The sequence below is a fragment of the Corvus kubaryi genome, unplaced genomic scaffold (genome assembly GCF_017639235.1).
Source record: "Corvus kubaryi isolate FWS band 111438036 unplaced genomic scaffold, C.kubaryi_AGA036_p1.0 37386, whole genome shotgun sequence".
NCBI lineage: Eukaryota > Metazoa > Chordata > Aves > Passeriformes > Corvidae > Corvus > Corvus kubaryi.
In genome coordinates, this window is record NW_024581128.1 from 1,320,540 (window position 1) to 1,340,421 (window position 19,882).

At 39.0% G+C, this 19,882-nt stretch overlaps 1 protein-coding gene across 17 annotated transcripts in view; it reads right to left on the reverse strand.

Annotated features, from left to right (window-relative positions):
- Nucleotides 1-19,882, reverse strand: part of LOC121668662 (WD repeat containing planar cell polarity effector) — a 149,524-nt gene that overhangs the window by 48,325 nt on the left and 81,317 nt on the right. For all 17 annotated transcript variants that reach the window (XR_006017504.1, XR_006017505.1, XM_042036625.1 and 14 more), the window contains one exon: nt 17,429-17,552. Coding sequence is in view for 15 of the 17 variants with exons in the window: in XM_042036625.1 (XP_041892559.1) it covers nt 17,429-17,552 (124 nt within the window). In the remaining 2 variants the exon portion in view is untranslated. The remainder of the gene's footprint in view (nt 1-17,428; nt 17,553-19,882) is intronic.

Here is a 19,882-nt window from a genome sequence, read left to right on the forward strand (position 1 = left end):
CTTCGTTTTGCAATGATAATTTTGAAGCTATGCTTTAAATAAGAAAAATAAGTGCATGTTAAAATATGTGTATCTTGAATAGCTATCGTGTTTGTATTTTTTTCTGGCATATTTTTCTTTTCCATTATGGATTAAACACACATTTTTAGTACTTAGAGGAGATATTGTAAACTGAACAGAAACCAGTTCTGTGACTGGCTAAAAAGAATATCTGTATCATTATTTTGTTTTTCTGAAGTTATCACTATATAGACTATTCGAATGACATTTGCTTTAGCCACGGCAAAAATGCCTGCAACCAAAAAATGTAAAATAACTTTTTCATTTGATTGACTTGCAGAATGGAATCGTGGCCTTAAGCTGTCATTTCTTTGCAGTTTCATCAAGATTTTGATTTTTTTTCCTTTAATCAACATACATACTTCAGTCTCATTATGGCCCCTATTCATAAAAGTGTGACGTTAGCTCATTATTTTCATACCTGTACTAAGGAAAAAAAAAGGGAAAAAGAAAGACTACCTAAAAATGCTCTTCACAAACCAAGAGTGTTGGAAATAAAAATCACATCACAGTTACTTCATAATTTATTATAAATTGAATTGCTTTAAAAGAAGGTGGATGTTACAAAAAAGAGTTTGTATTACTTAGGCCAACAGTATTAAATCAGTCAGGAATATCCAGCATTTTTTAGCCTAGCTTTAGTAGAAGATAATTTTGAAATCCTTTGGTATGAAAGTTTTGTTGGTTTTAATGTACAGAAATCATTAGAAAGAGGTCTATACAGCATGAGACCAACCTCAAGCTAATATCTGGTTTATAAGCATGTTTTACCCTGGGAAGACTTCTGTTGTTAGCACACACAGTTTATCAGCTCCTCAAACAAACAAAATACCTCCTGTCAAACATTCCTCCTTTTGTTCTTGTGCTACATTCACCAGGTACAATATTTGCTTCCTAAAATGCAATCTCCAGGGTCCTGGTGTTGAACAGTGTCTTCCCACCCCTTCCTCCACCTTGCCCCTTATTGCTTGGTTCACAATAACTCCAGCAATCAAGACTTATATGTCTCTTGAAAAAGAGAGATAAGGAAATCCGCCTGCAAACCATGAAGTTCAGCCACTTGTTTGGTCAAAGTGACAGGCAACAGAAATATGACCTTCAAGATTAGAACTCTGAAACTGCAATTAACTATGTAGGACACATAGGAAAACACTTCCCTGCAAGCCATTTCGCAGATACAGTATTAACTTCAAATTCTCATATAATAAAAGAATACTGTTATTATATGCACTTCTAAAAAGTATAAAAAATTATTATGGGCAAGGAAATCAAGGGGAAATGTGAATAATATAACAATGGTCATGCAGGTCAAAAATGGTCAAGGCAGAGAAGAATCCAGACCTGCCTTCCATGACGACAAACTTGCTGCCTGCCTGTATTTTGGGAATATGACTTAACTAAAAAGATGCCAGGAAATAATTTCATTTTTAACTAAAATATATAAGTAATAAAAAACTATAATGTTATCTGTAACTTCAGAAAGGCTATTCTGTTCACTGGCATAAATAATAAGAGAAACAAATGCCTGGGATTTCCTTCTGTTGAATGTTCAGAAATAAAGTAATTTGAAATACTGTTGATCAAAAAAATGTGTAAGGATTGCAGCCTGCAGAGAAGGAAAAAGAAGTCTCTTTGGTTTTTAGAAAATATTTTACAAATATATAGAAAGGCAAAATTTTTTCATCTGTATTCCACAACTCCTAAATTGAATGTGGTCACTTAAAGATAGAGATACATTTTTCAGACTGAAAATGGTCAACTTGAAAACACTTGTAATATTTAGCCACAATATTAAAGTGTTTCATAAGACCTCCAGGAACCAGGAAAAAAAATAAAAATCATGTGGAGGGAGGAGGAACGGAAGGGAGAGGGAGCTCATGCAGGCAAGCAATATAGTGCAGAAAAGATGGAAACATTTCTTTAGGGACTAGTTACAACCAACAAGCCTTCTTAGACATGCTCATCGACCATGTAAGCATATTCCTTGTGCTGGGCTGATAAAGGAGGGCTGCAGTAGTTTTTTTTCCTTGTCTTCAATAAGAGTACACAACATTTAGAAAATAATCTGCAGGGGAAGAGCTGTGGCACAAATAATATTTATAAGGCAATCCTTTTTAATGGAAGAAATTTCAGAGTCCTCCTCATCTTACAGTCCAATCAAGAGTGATACACATTCAAAAAGTGGATATTAAATATGCACTGAGCAAACAGAACAGGAAAAAATGAATATTGAAATAATTTACATGTAATCAAACTACACTGAAATTAAGTTTTAATTGTTCAGTATTCCATGATGCATATGCAGATTTTAAAGTATTCAGAATATCAATCAAGTGTTTACTTACATCAAGCAATTGTATTTAAGCATACAAAACAGATGATGAAAATATGTTCAATCAGCTACAGCTCCCAGAATTTACTGCTGGGTTTACACGATCACTTTTAATTCAGTTATTTCATTTAATATTTCAATTTAATAGCTCATTCTTTCATTCAATTTCTAGGCATCTTGCCCATTTCTTAAACACAATAATAATAATTATTCATAAAAGGAGCTGTTTCCTCATAAATTCTCATATCAGCAATTTTTGGAACAGAAATGGTTTTCATGCTTTTTTTCCCCCCTCAAAATATGTTGTCATTATCTGAAATATTTTCCTTTTAAATAAGACAATATTCAAATAAAGAATGACATCTGCAAAATGACTCTGAACCTCGTTCCATTGGAATTGTGAGCCAGAATAATTAGAGATTATCAGGTTAAAGAACCTAAAAAGTGTGTGGCTAGGTCACTAAGTGGTTGATTTAAATGGGGACAGACTGGTTTTCAACCAACTGTTGAACACAACACCACTGCTTTAGGCATGTAGCTGTATGTCAGCTTCAGAGCCCATTTACATAACCAGGGCTAAAAGGACTTATATATTTCACAGGAAAGATTCCCATGTGTAATGATCCTTAAAATGACAGCCCTGAAATTCTATTGACCTCCAATGAAATACTTTAAAGTAAAATTTCAGTAAATTCTGAAGACTTAGATTGCTGTGTAATCCATCATATATAAAGTACAGTATTAGTCAAAGATTTATATCCTGCATTTTATATTGAATGATGAAAAAGTGGTACTTAAGACTTTCTGGAGATAAAGAAATACATCAAGATCTCAAATTTCTTTAAAAAACCCCAAATAAACAACCAAAAAGCCTCACTTTAAACAAAAGTCAACCAAAACCTGATATGAGTTCAGTAGGACACCCTATTTTAAATAAGGTGGTTGTAGAAAACTGAACGCAGCCTGAAGACCAGGAACTCTCCAAAGAACCTATTTTACACCTCCTCCTACACAGGCTCAGCACAGTAACTCTTCCTGTTCCCAAGGTACCCTGCCAAAACACGCTCCAGATGACACTGGCCTTCTCCCAGCAGGGCATCCACAGCTCCCTCCCAACAAAGGTTTGAACAAGAGGCCATGTGGACCATGCTTGGTGTTCAGCATGTCTTGATTGGCAGAACTTCTATCTGCTGAACTTTCGCTGTAGCTTTTTGGGACACAGATAACCTCCTGCATTCTATTTAACCCCAACTGGTTGCTGATTTTCACAAAACTTGCAGGGGTTTGCTTATTTCTGAGACTTCTACCCTCTGTTAAATTGGTTGAGATTCACCAATGATTCTGTAGGTTAGTAGGGAAGTGGCAGAAGGATCAATGGAAAGCTCCACCCTCTGAGATGCCAGCAGTATTATTTTGCCAACCTCCTGCTATTATGCCACTGTGTTTTTAGATTATGAGCTCCTTTGAACAGGCCACACAAACCTCTGAGGAGGGTTCACAGCCTTGTTACCTTCTAAGATACCGACGAAGAGAAAGTGCTGCAAAGCACACCAAAGGCTAATGGGGAAACAGCCACTGGGTCTATGTGTGTGTGAGTCAAGGGGATAATCTCCTAAAGTGTATCCTAAATTGTATTTTAGATGCAGGAGCTCTAAAGATTGTCCAGGTATAATCTATACATCCCTTCAGGCCCAGATTTAGCAAAGCATTAATGTATGGGTTTATGACCTATAATTTTCCACAGCCCTAAATATGGGTATGTTAAGTGAAGTGCTGGATTTGTGGCCTGAGTGACTTGTTTAAAAAGAAACCCCTTATGGAACCTTCCAAAGGTCATGCATAAATAGATCTCAGGTAAAGTCAGTGAATAACCATGAGAAAATACAGTATACAAATACAGAAATAGAAGTATGTCAAGGCACCCAAAATTTCTGTCACTTGAAGGATACCATCAAGTTACCTATCTCTGACCTAAAGGAAGTCCACCTACAACTTTATAGATTGTTGGAACTGAATGTCCTTCACTTCAAAGGGTACCCTCTGGTTTGAAGCAAGAAAGCGAACAAGCAAACCAAATTAAAAAAAAGAGGAGGAAAGAGAAAGCTAATAAGGGGAGCCAGACAGTATGACTCTCTGGCAAGAGAAAGCCCCTGAGGGCTCTAACTGGCTGTGAATCTTGAGGTTATTCCCAAACCAACCATAAAAAAAGTTAATAATGTTACCATGTGATTCCTGTCTTCTAGAGTGATATTCTGCTCTAGGAAACCAATATGTATTCTTGTGTGAAATAGTTCAGGTGACTCTGTCCTACACACTTCTCAGGACAGAATTTTGAGTCAGATTTTCAAGTAAACCAAGTTAATTTTTGAATGAAGCAGCTTAATAATAAGGGATCATTTAAACCTTTAAAATACATATTTAGCAAGAAATAGTCTGGATGTATGAAATATTCCAGAAAAAACAGTGGGTCTAGGTATAAAGAAAGATACGTAATTTATTTGTTGAGCTTTGCTCAAATTAATTATAAACCAGCACTACTGTAACACTCTGGAACTGCCTCATGCCTACACTGAAGAAATATTTGTTTAAGGATCCTGATTCTATGAACATTTATGTCACACACTTCCCATGTGATGCTGGTCATTCATGTTGGCTTGGGTTCTTGTAGGATGGGCCACTGAAGAGTATGGCTGCATCCTCTTCCTACTGTGAATGAGAATTCTTTCATACCTGTCAAGTGCTCTGAAATTTTCAGGAGTAGGTGCCATAAAAGTCTGGATAGCAGAAATTCATTACTATCATGAAATATTATTACATAAATCAAAATTATTCCAATTTATTTCTTTTTAAACTAGATTCTGTCTTTTCTTGTAATCTGTACTTCCTTTGAATTTCCTACACTCCTTATTTCCTTTTTCATACTCATATTCCTTCAGGAGAACATATTTTGTTGCCATAGCAGTATTTCCCTACCTTGCAATTTTATCATTGTGGCTTTCCTTCAGGTTTCTCTAAGCTGCAACCAACACCCACCCAGCAAGCACAGGCTTCCCCCACCCCCAAACCTCTTCATTCCTCCAACCTCTCACTACTTAGTAACTTCTCAACAGCCTATCTTTATCTTTAAATACAGACACACTCCAACATACTCTTCCAAAGTACTCTGGGCTAAAAACAGGTGTTAATTAAAAATGCTGATAAGAGTCAGTGACACCTGTTGTTTCACATTTATTTTACTCAACCCTGTCTGTTAAATCCTAGCCTTTATTGCATTAATTCGCTTCTGCTTTTCTTCTTTTCCAGCTTTATCCCTCTCACTCTGGTGATCATGTAAACTTAACAGTATGTCTTGAAAGCTGGATTTTATTGAGCAAACATATCAGCATGTCTACACACTAAAGACAGCTATATAACAGAGGCCCAGTATCATCGCTGTGGTTAAGGATGAGTTGCTGCCTCTATAATAAATCCCTATTGTATACGTGTGATATCTCTGCCATTTCGAGCTGCAGCAGATGGAAATTTGGTATTAAAGTTAAGATGAACAAGCCCTTTTCCTCCTTGGCTTTCTATGAGGTACAGGGCCAATTTTCCCTCATGCCTGACATTGGATAAGACGTGCTTTTTTAGTGCTAAGACTTCTCGAAGAAAATACATTAGTACAATATTTTCTAAAGCTGGCTGCCTAAATATAAATATCTACTTACAGAATCATGGTGCAGGGCCAAATTTTGAATCACTTGCTGAGTTATGGATCCATTGGAGTATATTTACTTTTTCTATCTAGGTTTGTCAATAGCCAAATTATTTCTTGATAATAAAATAATGCAGTGGAAATGCTCATAAAATTCCCACACGTAACAGCTCCATTACAGGAAACACATCCACAGAAGAGACAGACAAGCAATTCTCTGGAACTTTGTATGAATTTTGGCACATTTCTGAGGGAGCAAATAGAAAACTATTGAGTCTGATGTGCTTTTTCTGCACAGCATCATGTCCAGAACATAAAACAGAGGAACAGCCTTTTGCTGAGACTGAAGGCACTCCTGACATAATCCCTTATCATTAGCTAGGAGAGAATATTCGAACAGGGCAAGCATATGGTGAGACTTCCCTAAGTAGTCTCCTAGGCTCCAACAATTTGTGGTTCAGGGATTTGCTGAGCCAGAGGTGGTTTCTAGGCTGGTGTTCCTCAGTGAATTTCTCTTCTCTGAACCTTGCCTTTGAACTCACATACAATTTTATCATCCACAACATCCTGTGGTAAGGAGGTTCATATTTTAATTATACATTACGTGAAGAATCACTGTATTTTGAAACTGCCACGTGTTAGCTTTGCTTGATGACCTCCAGTTTTTGTATTAGAAGAAGCGGTGAGCAGTCATTTACTGCGCTCTTTCCCCCTAACACAATTTAATAGATCTCTATCTCAGCTGCCTCCTCTTTAGGTTGAGGAGTTCTAGTCTATTTAGTCATTCCTTTCACTAAATCTGTTTCATGCCTTTAATCATCCTGGCTGCCCTTCCTAAACCTTTTGAGTTCTACTATATCCTTTTACAGATTATGGGACTCCAAAACTACACACAAAATTCAGCTAAACTGAAGTTCACTGTTTTGCTGTCTAGTCCTTTTCTAAGAATTCCTAGTTTGCAATGTGCTTTTTGTACTTCTGTTGAGCACTGAACTGAGTATTTTATAGCTGTAGAGTTATAGGACCACATTCTTCTTCCAGAATAATGTTGAGCTCAGACTGCATCAGTTTACACATGGAGTCACACACCACTGTGTACAAAGTGCTTCACTTTGAATTTATTTACATTTAATGTTATCTTCAATTTTGACACTATGTCACTGCATCCTGTGAAGCCCTTTTGCTGATCTTCACAGCAGGTCCTATCTTTACTAGTGTTAATAATTTAGTACCATTAGCAAATGCTGGCAGCTCACTATCTGCTCCTTTGCCAGGTTACTTTTAAGTACAGATCTGCTATGCTTATAATTTCCATTGGTGACCTCCATGACAACTGACCATTTACTCTTACTCTGTTTCTTACCTTTTAATGAATTACTTATCTATGAAAGGGAAGCTTTCTTCTAATTCCATGGCAGCTTAGTTTCTTTAAGACATATTGGTGGGAGACCTTCCAAAAAGGTCTTCAGTGGTCAAACTTTCATCAGCAGCAGCTGGATATCCATTACTGACATGATTGCTGACATCAAAGAATTTGGAGTTTTGAGACATGACTTGCCTTTACAGAAATCCTGCTGACTCTCCCCCAATACATTATTTGTCTGCATGTTCACACATTTTTAAAATATAGTTTCTACTAATTTCACTGGTACAGAGGCTGGACTTACAGGGCATAGCTCTCCAAGGTCTCTCCAGGCTGTTTTGAAAACTGCCTTAATATTTTCCATGTTTCTGTCCTCAGGTGCTAAGGTCATTCTAAATGTGAGGTTACACACCACAGCGTGTATTTCAGATGTTTTATGCTTTACTACCTTTAGAAATTCTGAATTAACTTTACCTAGTGCTGGCCATATATTACTATTATCTCTAGTTGATACTTCAGCTCTTACAAGTGTAAACCAAGAAACATGCCCATCCTCTCCTATCTTAGCCAACTAGTCAAAAGGAGATTTTTAAAGAGATCTGCATGCCTGTCTGCTTTTTGCGTCTTTTTGTAAACCTTTCCTCATATATTTTTTTTTTAGTCTATGTGCCTCTCTCGTTCTATTACAGAAAATATCTGAGCATCTAAGATCTTTCTGTTAACTGGCCAGTAATAATGTGATACAGGAGCTAGACATTTACAGTGCAAATCATTCCATTTATCTTCAAACAGTTTACCTTTACATGGCTAATTTAAGCTAATTAGGTAGGCTCCTTTTGTAGTTAATTGATAGGGATAGGCACTGAGTTTGACTCTTCACGCTTATCTGAGACATCTCCCTTCGATGGGATTACTCATCCTTTGGGTGCCCATGTCTTTATACTAACTACAGAGGAAGCCCAGATGAGCATGTAGGACACATAAATTCTACATTATTAAGGCATGAGAGGTGAGGTGCACCCCCAAGACACTACATCCAGTTACTGGGCAAACAACTATTGCTGACTTTCGTTCTATATTTTCCTTATGGTGTTCCCTTCACATGCTCTTGGGTTCTAAAGAACCATAAAAGGCAGATCTGCATGTGAAGACAGACAGCCTAGGGCTGCCTGACTATTCAGTTAGCTCTTCCTGCAGGGCACTGGATGGAAATGGGAAAAAAGTCAGAAAAAAGGCTGAGGGAGTAAGAGAAAGATCTGATCTGATGAGCTGAGTTCACAACAGAATATTGTCAGGTGGTCCACATACAGTAAAGGGAAGTGTAATGGTGGGGCTCAGGAAGACTCTGAAGATGAATGGAGAAAAAGTGTCTTGGTAAAGAGATGAGACGTGAATTGATCTGGAAAGACTTCAAAGAAAAAAATAACTCCTAAATTCAGTTCTTGGTCAGGACCTCAAATCAGAGATTTTTGAGTGTCACTCTAAAAGAAGATACCATTAGTTACTAGGTGAAGTTGATGGAGAGGGAGAAACTGATGACCTGGGAAGGATGATGCTGACTTACAACAGCTGCTCAAGGATGGATATGTTTTGTTAAGAACTAATTTTTGAGGGTTTTGTCCATGAAAATTATATATTTGCATTGTTTCTGCACTCAGTGTATGCCCAAAGCCCTTAAGATTTCAGGGAAATTGCACAGCTAGTACAGTAGGAAAAAGCCACCTTACGAGGGCAGATTATCAGTTACACAACAACACAACAGTGGTCTCAATGTGGGTTCAGCTTCTGAAAGTAGCAATATCAAAGTCAGATTAACCAGCACGTGGGAATAGATTTGGCACAAACAACATTAGTCCAGTGTAGCTATTTCGTGTTTCTTTTTTCTAGTGCAGTCCCATGGCTGGCGACGTAGCAGAGGACGGGATGACTTCTGGCACTCTGGGCCACCAAACTGCATCTGTTGGTGGCTGTGCAAAGTGGGTCCAGATTATAGCAGCTCTGGGACTGCTCTAAGTGTGTGTAAGGGGCCGTTTTTCCCATCCCCCAAGCAGTGTCTCTCCCATTAGGTTGGGCAGCAAATCTTGCCCAAATCTCTGACAGAGATTTGTCATGGTTTATCTTCATGGGATTTTGTTATCAAGCAATTATGTCATGTCATTCGTTGTCCCCCCACCCCAATATTTTGCTCATTATTTCTTACATTGTAATCATTGCTAGAGAATTAAATCCAGGAGTTATTCCTGTAGCATCAAAGTACCTGACTGAAATTGAAAACTGTGTTGGAGCTGATTTAAGAAAAGAAATCATTAACAACATAGGACTGAAGCAAAGACAGTCTAAACTTTTTCAGAGATCTTTAACCTCTTTAACTGCAAAAATAACCTAGTTCTGTTAAATAGGTGCCTTTATTTCTTGTTTCTAAAACAGGTCAAGAAGCACAACCAGGGGAATCTTTTCATGTGTAGTTCCATCACAGCAATATAAATTCTCATTTATCAGTGCGGTGGTAATATGAAAAGCTTTGGTTTTGATCGTTTTTCAAAAGATGACAAAAAAATGACTCTTCAAAGTCCTCTCCAGAAGGTGTGACTTTAGTGAAAATGCTACTACTGAACTTACTCCCGTAGAGATGAATTCTGTTCATGTGGCCACCATAGAGAACCTGACTGCCATCAATGATCATTTTATCTGAAGGCATAATTTAATGCCTAATAGGTTACCTTATGAATATAAAAGACATTCTTAGTCCTCAACCATGTCATCATTAATGTTTATACATATTTTGTGACACACTATGTACCAATATAATTATAGATTCTACTTCTAGGGTGCTCTTAAAAAGGATCATAAAAGCTCTTTGCTCACTCTGCCTCTCAGTTCCATACAGTTGGCAGCAGATGGGATTGGGAACCATTCCTATGGAGCTGAGGCATTTTTTTCACCTTTGATTTAGGGTCCTATTTAGGATGGAAATACTCACAGTGAATATCTACTTTGGAGATTGCAGTGTAGTGATACGGGAACCTGCTTACCAAGGGGTAGTTAGTACTGCATTAGTGATGTACCTGCAGGGCAAAAGAGCTTTATTTTAGCTTTTCAAAGGCTGTCTTGGACTTAAGTGATAACTGTCTGTGTCCAGGCATCTTGTCTTGTAGTATAGCAGTGCACTTCAGAACTCTTGAATAGTAAAGTGATTCATAAAGATCAGTGGTGGCTGGAAGCAGGTCTCTCCTGATGCTAATGACCACTTACCTTCTCCTCTTCTTTTAACAGTGTTTATTTACAAAGGAGCCCTATCAAGTCCTGTGTGCAAAGTCATACCACCTGATGAATGTTCTGCCCAATATGAAGATAAATTTTTGCATTTATCCAGTAGCATCTTACACAGAACACTGGGAAGAATAAAACACTTCTGAGATTCGTGAAGGAATGGAAACAGCAAAAGTAAAAACATGGTGGAGGTTCTCATTTTGGATTCATACAAAGGAGAATCTTTCATGAATCCATCCAAAATTCTACCAGTGAATGTGATCAGAGTTGCACTTTGCTCTTGAAAGATGAAAAAACACTATGTTGTTATTTACAACAAAGCTTTGCTTTGTAGGGAAACATATCTGCACTACGGGAAAAAACCAAATTACATTCTCTTAATGAAATTATCAGATTGAAAGGTCCAAGCAGTTTTGAATCTCAGTATTTTTTCATGTAGGGGGAAAAAAAAAAGAAAAACAATCCTTAAACTGGGTACTCACAAACACAAAAACAGAATTACAAAAGAGGAAAGGGCACAGCAGAACCACGGAACTGTGGCTGCATCTTAATTCTGCAACTCCTGCGCTGCATTTCAGACTTTACTTTCTAGCCCTGCTTTCTCACTCAAAAAATGGAACACAACAGAGCAGGCGTGTGTTTGTGCCTGCGTGTCTGTGTCAAAGAAACAAGATAATTTCATGCATTAGAAAATATGACAAGTACAGTTTACGAATGCTTGATCAGAGTGAAGCAAAGCTATGAGTCAGCGATGCCACAGTTAACGAGTGAAAAATTGTTCCATCCCATTCCGTGTTCCGTACATGGCGACACGAGGCTGCCAGACAGAGGCAGGAGGTGGCACAGCCACTCCCCCGTCACACAAATACATGCAGCAAAAGGGTGGGGGCAGAGAGGTTACAGCTCCCCAAGGCTTCCCAATAAATCCACCTCTGCTCAACATTTTACATAATGATATAATGCGTTATATTATTATAAGCAGTGACATCATAATAAAATAGCAGAGTGCTACTGAAGTGGCAAGGAACACCTAAGATACGTTTCTGTACTTGTAATTCAGTTCCTGTATTTTTTAATTATAGATAAGAATTTAGAGTGAAAATAATTATTCATTCCATAAATACTGTTGTAATGGATCTCTGGCATATAATTAAGAGGCCTTTAATTTTAATTTTGTATACTGAACGCTTGTTTTTGGAGGTATTCCACATTTTACATTCAGGGCCTATACCTGCAAAGCTCTAAGCTTCTATTTTAGTGGAAGCTGAAGATGATGTGTGGTTTGCAAATTTAAGAACTTGGCTTTTATAATGATGGATACAAGTAACATGGCTGAGTCCAATATATTGCAAAGAATTTTCCTTCCTTCTAATTGTGATTGTTTCAGTCATGCTGCCAGTGTTCCTTTGCCTACCTGAACTTAGATGGAGCATCTTCTTTATAAAGTTCCCTCATGCCTGAAGAGGGAATCTGCCATCACAGCATTCAGTGTTTTCTAGAAACTGACCTCGTTGATGGTAGAAAAAGAGATAGCCTATAATCTCCCTGATAATGTGAAAATGGATGTCTCCAGTTATTTGCAACTGAATATACAACCTTTTGGCCTACAGTAAAGAGTAAAATCACTGGCACATGATTATTACTAGGTGAGGATAGCCCTTCCAGAAAGGTAACTATTTCTCAATTCCAGTAAATACAGACACTCACATCTTTAAAAGTACAACAATAACTGGCACCTTTTTGGCAGACTCAGCAGGCAGGTCAAAGACTGTCTCAGCATGTAGAATGAATTAATATTTCTCTCCCCTGAGTTGGTCCTTCTAAAAAGGCTTAAGGCAGATTGGTGGGGCATTCAAAGGCAAGTGAGAGAGGGGGTGAAAACTTTTGTTTATATGAACATTTTTCAGATTTAGATCTAGAAACATTTAAGTGTTTTAATGTTTTAATCTTGTATGAAAGACTCTGCCCTTCCCTGTCCATCCCTGATGTGTCTGGTCTCCTCTACAGCCCACCACACACATCCTAAGCTGTCTTCCCCTCTTTTGGCTCTGTACTACCACTCTGCCCTTCTTGCAGGACAATGTACATTCCCATGTCTGCCTTCAGACCTTTGTCCCCAATACCTTGTCTTTTACTCATGCTTCTAACCCCATTTCCCTGCTCTTCCTACCAAACTTCTGAGTTCCTCTCCTTAGTTCCTTATCTTCTAGATTTAACTTCTGTGAATCCACTGCTTGCTCTTTCTGAAGCCACAATGAACTGCAGAAGGCCCTACTCTACGCCAAGAAATACATTTTGAATATCAGCCACAATTTTACTGCACATAATTTAGAAAGCAATATTCTTCCTCCACTTCTTGCTGCAGTAGGGTACAAAGTGATCACTTTGCTTTTGTCTCCTCACACTCACAAGAGAGTAACAAATGCCCCCTAATGCTGCATCAAGTTTACCATCTCAGTTTACAGGGCTTCTGCATCCAAGTCTTCTGTTGTGACCAAAAAAATCACTCGGAAAAGATACATTAGCTACTTATAACTAGCCTGCAAATATTCCGTGGTAAATGAAAAAGGGTAAAAAAGTGAATAAATCAAATTATAGAATCATAGAAACTTCAAATATCCTGAGTTGGAAGGGACTGACAAGGATCATCAAAGTCCAGCTCCTGGCCCTGCACAGGTCAGCTCCAAGAATCACACCCTGTGCCTGCAAGCACTGTCCAAAAACTCCTTGAGCTCTGTCAAGCTTGGTGCTGTGACCACTGACCTGGGGAGCCTGTTACAGTGCCCAACTACCCTCTGGGTATAAAACCTTTTCCTAATATTCAACCTAACCCTCTCCCAGCACAACTTCAGGCCTTTCCCTTGGGTCCTGTCACTGGTCACCAGAGTGAAGAGATCAGTGCCTGCCTCTCCACTTACCCTCATGAGGATGCTGAAGACCACAATGAGGTCTGCCCTCGGTTTCCTCTTCTCCAGGCTGAACAAACCAAGTGACCCTCCTGTCTGTCAGGTCACTGTTTTCCATCAACCAGGACCCCCAGGTCCCTTTCCAAAGCACTACTCTCCAGCCTCTCATTCCCCAGTCTATAAACACAACAAGGGTTGCCCGTCCCAGATGCAGAATCTGGCACTTTCCCTTGTAAACTTCATACAGTTGGTGATTGCCCGTCTCTCTGATTCGTTGAGGTCTCTCTTCAAGGCCTCTCTGCCTTGGAGGGAGTCAACAGCTCATCCCAATTTTGTGTCATCTACAAACTTGCTCAGTATCCATCCCAGTCCTGCATCCAACTCATTTATGGAGATGTTGAAGAGCACAGGGCCAAGAATGTCACTGCTAGTGACAGGTCCCCAGTCTGATGTCACCCTGCTCACTGTAACCCTTTGTGCCCCACCCATGAGCTCACCCATCAGAGGACGTGTTTGTCCAGCTGGGGGATGGACATTTTGTCCAGAAGGATCTTGTGAGAGACAGTTTCAAAAGCTTTACTGAAATCCAAAAGGGTGACATCAACTGGCTTCCCTTGATAGCTGGGTGGGCTACCCTGTCATAAAATGAAATCAGGTTTGATAAGCAGGACGTTCCTGTCATGAAGCTCTGCTGGCTGTGACCAAGGAGTGAATTGTCCTTCAGGTGTTCTTCAGTTTCCCCCTCAATAATCAAAAATCAAAATAGTTTGCCAGGCAGTGAAGTGAGACTGACAGGCCTGCAGGTTCCAGGGTCATCCTTCTTGCCCTTCTTGAAAACTGGGACAATGTTTAATGTTTGCCAGCTTCTGGTCAGCTGTGACCTCTCCAGATTCCCAAGACAATTCAAAAATCATGGAGACAGGCCTCACAATGACATTAGGCAGCTCTTTTAGTATTCTCAGATGAATCCCATCAGGCCCTGTAGGCTCACAGGGTTCCAGCTGGAGCACTGGAATGGTCCTCAGGGCCCCGTTCAGGTCACTGGGACCCCCTTACCCCATCGCTGGTGTTGATGACAAAGAGCATTAAACATCTTTGCTTTATGGCCCTGTTTGTGAGGTGACCATCCTCATCCTGTAACAGGCTGATGTTATTTCTGCACTGTTTTTTGATATTAATGTATTTAAAAATCCCTGTTTTTATGGTCTCCCACAGTTCTGGGCAGCTTCAGCTCCAGTTGAGCTTTGGCCACACAAATTTTCTCCCTACAGCATCTCTGTATTCCTCCCATGTTACCTGACCTTGCTTTCCCTGCCAAACAGGTAGAGGGAGGAACTCCCCATTTTCGGTGTCCTCATGGGCATAACATGGTGACCTGAGAAGGCAAGAGCATAATTCCCTTCTCACTTTTCCTCCTGTTCTGAGCCCACAGCTGTAAATCAGGTTGGCAGGAGTGCCTTGCCTTGCTGGTCTATCACAGAGAGGTATAATAACAGCAGCTGTAACTTTCATGTGCCTGAGTTAGTGAGCACTGTGCCTCCCTATGATCCTCCTAGACATTGCATCATGCCTGGATGGCATTCACTCACCCAGAACCATGGTTTACTGCTCTCCAACAAATCTGTAGTTCTCTCTGCTTAGCCTACATTTAAATCATTCTAGTCACTTAAGAAAACATCTAAAAGGAAATAAACACCAATTAAGGCACAGCCGCTTTAATGCAATAATCATCAGTTCTGAACATCATTTCCTTGCTTTCTATCAGATAAATCTCCCGCATTTGAACATTTAATTTTGTACTTAGATTATGTCTTCTGAGATAAGCTTTAAGCATTACCATCTGTTCTGCAGCAATCACATGATCCTGTCACTTTGATTTGGTCGAATACAAATCCATTTGACAACAGGAAAACAGCAAAATAACACACATTTGTTCCAAAAATCACCACAACTGTAGATTGTTCCAGGGCTGCTTTACAGTGGGAAGTAAAAGATATGAGGTGACTCTTGTGCACATTTCCTACTGTGCCCCACACTGTCCAGGCAGCATTCTGACACTGAAGGTTCTTGTTTCAGGAGGATTGAGTCAGTGTTTCAGCTGCAGCCTCAAGGGCTGGCAGCTTAGCCAGGGCCCCATGCCTCTGCATGCCTACTAGCACTTGGAAGCAAATCCTGAGTCAGAGGGAATACACCTTTCTTTTGCAGATGTAAGAGCACTAGAGTTATACCTCTCAGCAATCTCTGAGGCATTTTTCCTGCATCTGTCCTCTGCAGGCAACTGGCCCACAGCCATGACAAGTTGGCCATTGCCACAACAGCATCTTCCCTGCTGGTTTCTAGGAGAAAGGCAATAACAGAGTTTGTACCCACTGTTGTGGCCACATGTGTTAAGAAAACTCCAGTGAAAGACTGGTACATATTACACAAATATTGGATCATTCTTCTACAAGGAATAATTTCCCCACTGGAATCGACCTGTTTACTAGGAAGATGATTCTCTTCAGAATTAAAATCTAGAAGACAAAATATAGAATACTTTTCTTCTAGATTTGAAAAAAAGCACATTCTATGCTATCAAAGTAACTTGCTTTGCCTGTGCAGACAATGTATGAATCACTGCAAAAGGGTGCATTGTAAGTCTTCTCACTATGTCCATCTACACTCCTTCTCAACAAGGTGTTACAAACATTGTATCATTCAGCATTTCTCCTTATTTTCATCCAGTGGATAACTCTCAAAGGGAATGTCTCAGCTGCATTGGTGAACAGGTTAAACTGCTGCATATCAATATCTATAATGGATTGAAAAAATACAACTGTAAACCAATGTACTATAAATTCTTGCTGAATTTGGTATTATGTCTCTCCTAATATCAGAGCAGTTCCCCTGTGAAGACAAGGTGAGGAACTTGGGGCTGTTCAGTGGGGAGAAGGGAAGGTTGTGTGGAGACCCCATAGTAACCTTCCTGAAGTGGCTACAGGGAAGCCAGAGAGGGACTCTGACAGGAACTGTAGTGGTAGGAGAAGGAGTAATGGATACAAACTGAAAGAGGGGAAATTTAGGTTGGATATATGGAAGAAATTCTTTACTGTAAGGGTGGTGAGGCACTGGCACAGGTTGTCCAGAGAAGTTGTGGATGCCCTGTCTCTGGAAATGTTAAAAGCCAGGTTGGATGGGGCTTGGAACAACCTGGGATAGTGGAAGGTGTCCCCGCCCATGGCAGATGGGTTGGAACGAGATGATCTATATGGTCCCTTCCAACCCAAACCATTTTATGATTCTGTATCATTTACAGACAAATTCAACATTGCATTTTCTCTTCTTATTTTAACGGCACTGAAAATTACTGGAACATGAATATGAGAGTTTTAAAGGTGGGAATAACAAAATTCTCAGATTTCAGTGGTGCAAAGACAAAAATGTCTTGGACCATGCAATGTTTTTTTGTGTTCTAGCATCTTTTTAAACTCAGTGTTTTCTCCAAGTTTGTAAGCTCTTTCAATAGCTAATCTGCAAGCAGTTGGTGAATATCAATCTCTCAGAAGCATGTTATCTTTTTTTCTATCAAGCTAAACGGGAAAGGGTGATTCATTTTAAGTGTATTGATGACAGAAGAGCTCTGAATAGCACTTTATCTGCATTACTCTATTTGAAAGGAACAAAGTGCAAGTTAAACAAACATTAACAATGAATGCATTTTTTTCAGGGGTGGTCCTCTTGGAAAACGTTAACCACATTAAAGTAGGTAGTTATTGAAATATGCAATCAATTTTAAGTTGATAGAAGTTGAAACTGTCACTCACCTGAGCAGGTGGTGGAAGAACCTTCTTGCGTATCTGCTGATGGGGTCCCTGTATTCCAGCACAGTTCTATCCAAGAGAGGCCTTGTTGGAGCATAAAATGTTCCAAGGCTTGCCTCAAGCTGTGCTGTGGAATTCAAACACAGCAGCAATGAAACAAGTGAATTAGTTTCAGTTACAACAGGTTGCTCATGTTTGCAGTCAGTCAAATTCCTCAAACAGCGATGAAACGTGATGTTGTTGTAGGACAGATGGAATTAAAATATGACAGATTTTACAAACACAAATGTGCATATAAACTTTGGCTTGGAGGCAGAGCTGACAATGACTTTGAGCAACAAAAGCTATCAAAAGGATAAAGAAGTCTATAACACATCAAGTTCTCACCAGCAGCCTACAACTAAAAGTGACTCATGAGAGTAATACAGCTTGAACAAGATCGTCCAGTAGAGATCAACTCTCAATTAGCTCAAACCGTCTTTGTCCTCTTAGGCAAACAACAAGGGAGTTCAGTTTTTCAGGGATTATTGTGTTAGGTCAGCGGGTAACAGAACCCTCTTTGTGATGGCCTTGAGGTCTAAGGAACCTCCTTCGGCCCACAGTTCTTTAAAAATTTTAAATAAAAGAGTCTAGAAACCCTAAGGGTTTGACAGCACATAGTGGTGGGAAACAGGATAACCTCCCTTGTAATCAATAAAATAAAGCCCTTTTGTTACACAAGTTCTCTCTTCTTTAAATACTTTCTGACTGCTATACTCCACAGATCAAGCTCTTAGGCGTTTTTCTACGTTTTTAATACAAAACTATAAACAATACAAGTAAAGATACAGTATACTTCTGTGTCCCACATGCTTAGCTGAAAGGAAATTAAATGATCAATAATATTTATGCCCTTCAACTTTTGCTTGAGAGTTAACAATGTAGTACGAGGTCTTATAGGCAGGAAAGGGAGAATTTGCTATATATGTATTTGCTGTATATTTATGTTGTTTTAAAAGCAAAATATGACCTATTGTCTCATTAGGCAGACAGAATCTCACTGATTTGCCGTTACTAATGTTTGTTTGAACTAGGAATTTCTGTATTTAGTGATAATGTTTCTTTACTTCCAAGCATAGTTACATTTGATTTTATTAGGCTTGATAGCACTAAATGTGCTAATAGTACTGTGTTAGTTACACAGGCAAACCGTTAGTAAATTAGTTTCATGTTTTCTCCAATCTAGATAGTAAGATAAGTCGGACTTTAAAGGTATTTTCTTTCAAAGCAGCAGTCAATTTAGATTAAAATAGAAAAACAAGGCATAGTCTCTTGCCATTGCTGTTTTCTTGACAGCATGTTTTGTACTTCTGAAATATTTCAACCAACATGGAATATGAGTAACTACTAGCACAGTTATACATTCATTAAATAGCCCAGCTTGATGTTGAAGGCAGGATAAAGATCTCAAAGATAACTGCCCCATTACTATAAATAAAAGGTCCCACTGGGTTTTGTTAATAAAAAAGAAAACAAATTACCATGCCAAATTTGTTAGACTTAGATAGAATAACTCCTGGATGGAATAAAATTCTTTCTGCTGTAAACAGTGTTAAGGAGCTGCATGGGGGAAACACAGACATCTGTTTATAATATTTTTAGAAGAGTTTCATAGTCAGCCCTTTTCACAGGTCCTTTTCAAAGCACGTTTTATTTAGAGTATATATGTCATGTTTGCAACACAGAGATTTTTTTAATCAGACCCCACGAAATGGGATAACTGATGGCTTGGCAGCCATGTAGGACACCTTGGAGTTTTTCTATCATCAAACACACCAGAATCCTAAGTGTTCTCTTTTGCCACAAAAGATGCCCGGTTTCCAGCTGTCTGCCTGCTAGACTGGAAGATAACACCTTCACTAAATCAAGGCACTCAAAATCTTGAAGTCTATTGAGTTTCAAGATAGACAGCAAATCAAGAGGAAGGCACCACACCACGCTTCAGCAGAGATGGGGCTAAACCTAAAACTCAGAATTTCTTCTGAGGGACCCTAGCTACTGCTGCAGGGGGCTAGATTACAGTGAGGACAAATGCTTTAATCCTAAAGGAGGCAGCAGAGGATAGTGTATTCAAGGCCTTTGCATCTTGTAATGAAAGAATGACCCTTTGAAAGCACCTTAAAAAACATACTAAAATCTCTTGTCCCCGTTGCAGGAAAACATCCCTCCTTAAGTTGGTGCTGTCTCAGCATGAATATAGCACAAACATTTTAATCCTGTATTAACTAACTCTTGTCTGTAACATAATTTAAATTTACAGAATGTAATGAATAATAATAGTGCTATAGTTAATAGTTAATAATGTTAGTGCTATATACATCAAGAAATGCCTACAGTATATATATACTACAATATGCATTATTTTAGTATCACTATTGATACAAACTAAAATGTAGTCAACACATTGGTCCAGATTTT